The following is a 3974-nucleotide window of genomic DNA, read 5'->3' as shown; positions in this document are numbered from 1 at the left end:
GGGCCCGCCGCTCGGCGGGCGCGCGGCAGGGGCCGAGCAGCGGCAACGGCGGCGGCGCCGGGGGTTGGCGGCGATGCGTCGCCGTCAGCCGCTGCGGACGATCCTGAGGCGACGCCTGGCGAAGCCCCGCTGGGGCCTGGACGCGCCGCCCGGCGGCGCGGCCGCGCCAGCGGTGCTGGCACTGCGGGCGAGGAGGCCCCCGAAGCGACGCCGCCCGGGCCGTCAGGCGCGCGCAGGAGCGACGGCGGTGCACAGGCGAGCGGGGCTTTGGAAGGGGCAGAGGCGGCAGCGCGGGGCGTAGATGTAGCGAAAGCGCCGGGCCGGCAGCCCAGGCGCAAGGGGGCGCCAGCCAAGCAAGAGGCTGACGAAAAGCAGCAGCAGCAGCAACAGCAGCAGCAACAGCAGGAGCAGCAGCAGCAGCAGCAACAACAGCAGCAGGAGCAGCAAGAGCAAGACGAGCAGCCGCCAAGCAGCAACGCCGGCAGGCGCACCCGCAAGCGCCCCGCCAAGGATGGCGCTGACGACGCGGCAGCTGCCGCCGGCGCCTGCGCTGCCGCCGCCAACTGCGGCCGCACGCGCGGCGGCGCCGCGGCAGCAAGCTCCCCGGCGGCGCTTTCCCCATTGTCGCCGCTGTCACAGCCGGGAGAGGGCGGGCGGGCCGGGTTTGTGGCGACGATCGCGGGCTTTGAGCAGGGGACTGTAAGGACGGTAAGAAAAGGCGTGCTGGAGCGGGCGTCCCCACTCGACGCCGCCGCGCGGCCAAGGCCACAAAACGGCCCCGCGACGCGGCGGCGCAGCAGCACGGGCGCGCTAGAGGCGGCTGAGCAGGCGGCCGCGGCGGCGGCGGGCGCGGCTGCGCGGCGGGGGAGCCGCGAGGGCGGACAGGAGGCGGCGGTGGCGCTCGAGCAGCAGCAGCCGGGGACGTGGCGCAGTCGCGCGAGCCTGGGACCAGTCAGGGAGGAAGCAGATGAGCAGCAGCAGCAGCAGCAGCAGCAGGAGCAGCAGCAGCAGCAGCAGCAGCAGCAGCAGCAGCAGCAGCAGCAGCAGCAATGCGAAGGGGAGGTGGCCGACGAGTCGGGCGGGGCGGGCGCTCGCGGCAGCGGCAAGCATCCCTCAGAAGGCGCGGCTGAGGCACCGCGCAAACGCCAGCGGCGCCAGGCGGCGCCAGCGCCGGGGCCCGTTGCTGCCAAGGAGCCGTCCAGGCCGCGGCGGGCACGGGCGGGGCAAATCGGTGACGATGCGGCCCCTGCTCGGCCGGCTGGCGGCGGCGGCGGCGGCGGCGGCGGCGGGGCGCAGCCGTCGCGGAGTCGGAGGCGGGCCGGGAGGACTTGACCGAGGGAGGGCTTTGGTGCATGGGGGGGGCGGATGGCGCGGGGGATGACGTCACAATTGACTTTCACTGTTATTTGTACCATCAGCACGGAGCGGCACGCCCGGCCGACGGTCAGCTTTGCTTCTGTGACGCGAGTGTCACATCTCCCCTCGCCTGTCCTGCTGCCCATGCAGCGCTTGGAGGTCGGCCGCGACCGCCTTTCACAAGGCACGCGGGGTTGCCTAGGAGGCTCAAGATTTTAATTGTTTTCCTGGTAACAAAGTCTCAATTGTCCGATGGGGACTGCAAAGTTTGGAGTTGCAGAGACGTTGCAGAAGCATTTTGGCACACGCATCGCCAGTCGGCTGGCAAGGTGCAGCTGGGTGTGCAGTGGCACCCAATGAGCACGCAAGCCCTGCCACTGAGGTAAGATCGGGCCCTTCCCAGCAACAACGGCCATCAGATGCACTTGCGCCTCGGAGCGCAGCCCAGCCTCCTCGGCGCCTTCCCAGCAGCACGCGTTGTCTTTCTGGCTTGACTGGGTGGCGTGCTGGTCTTAGCAGGCAGTGGCACCGATCGCCATCATGTGTCGTTTGCAATGCAGACTTTCCAACCTCGCGCACGCACGTGAGTCACCCCACGGCCTGCTCGGCGTCAGCAGTGCCCGACTTATTGACCCTACAGTGCACAGGTGCACTGCTGCACCCGCAAGGCAGGCGTCACCTGTCTGCAACAGCCCGAAGTTGTGTCATAAACAGGTGCCTCTCAATGCGTCCGGCACTTGATAATGTGAGTTCGGAGCACGAGGTACCGTACATACGCTGTCCAGCTTCTGAACCGCCCTTCATTAGTGTCCTGATTCCGCCGTCCAAGTCCCGAATTGAATTGCGAACCCGTCCGTTCTATTCAATTAGTGTGCTCGAAAACATGATCAGCAGCGCGTATGTGATGGAGCTCGCCGTCATCGGCGGAAGCGGCGGGGGTCCCTTCGACCACCGCGCCGCGACCGAGCAGCAAGGGGCCGGCACCCTGGGCTGCGGCGCCCGGGGCATGCGCCTCTCGCGGCTGCATGTCGAGGGCTGGGCGGTGCTGTCAAACGTGAAAGCGACCTACGCCCTGATCAAGGACCCAAACGGCGCCTCGGTGGCCGTCCCTGCCACCGGCAACGTCCGCGGACGAGGTGCGCTCCGCCGCCATACGGACACCGCAGGGCGGCTGTGCGCCTTGCCTGATCCCTTGGACCCGCCCATTCTGGTGATTATCCCCCTTGGCATAACAGTCCTGCCTCCCGCTCTCCTGCCGCCCTGGCACCATAATGCATTGCCCCCTCGTCGCCCACCGCGCCCCCGGCCCCGGCGATGACGCCGAAAGCACCCCCAACCAACCAAACAGCCGGTCGCACACAACACGCCCGCCGCCCGCAGCCACCGAGATCGAGATCGCCCCCGACGAAAGGGTCGCCCTCCTGAGCTGCGAGCACCGCTTCCGCTCCTGGGACGCCGGCGCCCACTGCCTCTCGGCCCTCAGGCTCGAGATCGAGGGGCCCGGCGGCCGGCGGCGCGCCGCGCTTGCGGTCGGGTACGGCCAGAAGCGCTTCGCCGACCGCGCGCACCGCGTCCCCGGGCACATCAGCGAGACCGACGGCGACCTGGATGTGAGGGGCCCGCCACAGGAGGGCGTGCGTGTGCGCGCCTCGGGCCGCTCGGCTGGCCTCTTGTCGCTGCCCTGCACGCGCACAACACTTTGCAGCATTGCTCTCCGCATCGCATGTCTGTGTGTGTGCTTGTTTTGTGTGTGTGCATGTGCATGTGCATGTGCATGTGCATGTGCATGTGTGTGTGAGTAAGAGAGCGAGAGAGTGCATTTGTGCACGCCCGCATCTTTGGCGGCCATGTCCGCACCCAACAGCGCCCGCCGGCTGGCCGGCAGCGACAGCATTACTCTTGCAAATAGAGCCCCCCCCTCTTCTGCGACCCACCCGGGCTGCCCCACCCTCTCCCCACAACACCGCCACTGCTACTCAAGGTCGTGGCCTTCCCTGAAGGCCTCACCCTTGCAGGAATCGCCGGCAGGGCGGGGGACAGCTGGGACCAAGTGCGGCTGCTGGCCTGCCCCTTCCTGCCGGAGCCGGCGTGGGCCCCCGCCCTGCACCGCCGCTGCCCGCCGCCGTTCCGGGAGCAGGTGGGGCACAGGCGCGGGCACGAGCGTGGCTGTCAACGGGCCACTCGCGCTGCGCTGCCGGCGCTGCGATTGCAAACGAACACGTAATACGAGGCAGGGGGCGGGCTGCTCAAGCGTGGCATTGTCGTGCGCCGCTTGAACTGCGCGGCCCCAGCATCCGCCCTCAAGAGTGAGCTGGTGGCGGCGTCGCTCTCCCGGTCCTCATCGCATCATCGCCCCCCAACCGCCGCATGCTGGCGCCAGACCCGCGCACTGCTGCTGTCCCTGGCGCGGCTGTCAAAATGCGGCGGCGGCGGCAGCTCGCACGACGACAAAGAGGGCGGCGGCGATGGCGGCGGCGGCACGAGCGGCGGGGACGGTGCGTGCAGCGCCGCCGGGGCCGCCCTGCCCCAGCTGGTGTTGGAGGCGGTTGTGGGTTCGCTGTATGACGTCACGTTTTTTGGGGAGCAGGGCTCTGGTGACGACTGCATCGGGCGGTGGA

General features: G+C 69.3%; 1 protein-coding gene across 1 annotated transcript; it reads left to right on the top strand.

Annotated features, from left to right (window-relative positions):
- Positions 1–2239: 2239 nt before the first annotated feature.
- MNEG_12461 (hypothetical protein) lies at positions 2240–3954 on the top strand (the record flags this gene model as incomplete). The annotated part of the gene is made up of 5 exons (XM_014039068.1): positions 2240–2492; positions 2737–2966; positions 3338–3493; positions 3737–3851; positions 3944–3954. 5 exons carry the CDS (start codon positions 2240–2242, stop codon positions 3952–3954), a joined length of 765 nt encoding a protein of 254 aa, XP_013894522.1.
- Between the last annotated feature and the right edge of the window lie 20 nt (positions 3955–3974).

Source organism: Monoraphidium neglectum (assembly GCF_000611645.1).
Source record: "Monoraphidium neglectum strain SAG 48.87 unplaced genomic scaffold scaffold03255, whole genome shotgun sequence".
In the NCBI taxonomy this organism is placed as follows: Eukaryota; Viridiplantae; Chlorophyta; class Chlorophyceae; order Sphaeropleales; family Selenastraceae; genus Monoraphidium; species Monoraphidium neglectum.
The sequence above is the reverse complement of the archived record's forward strand: the minus strand, read 5'-3'. Positions and strand labels throughout refer to the sequence as shown.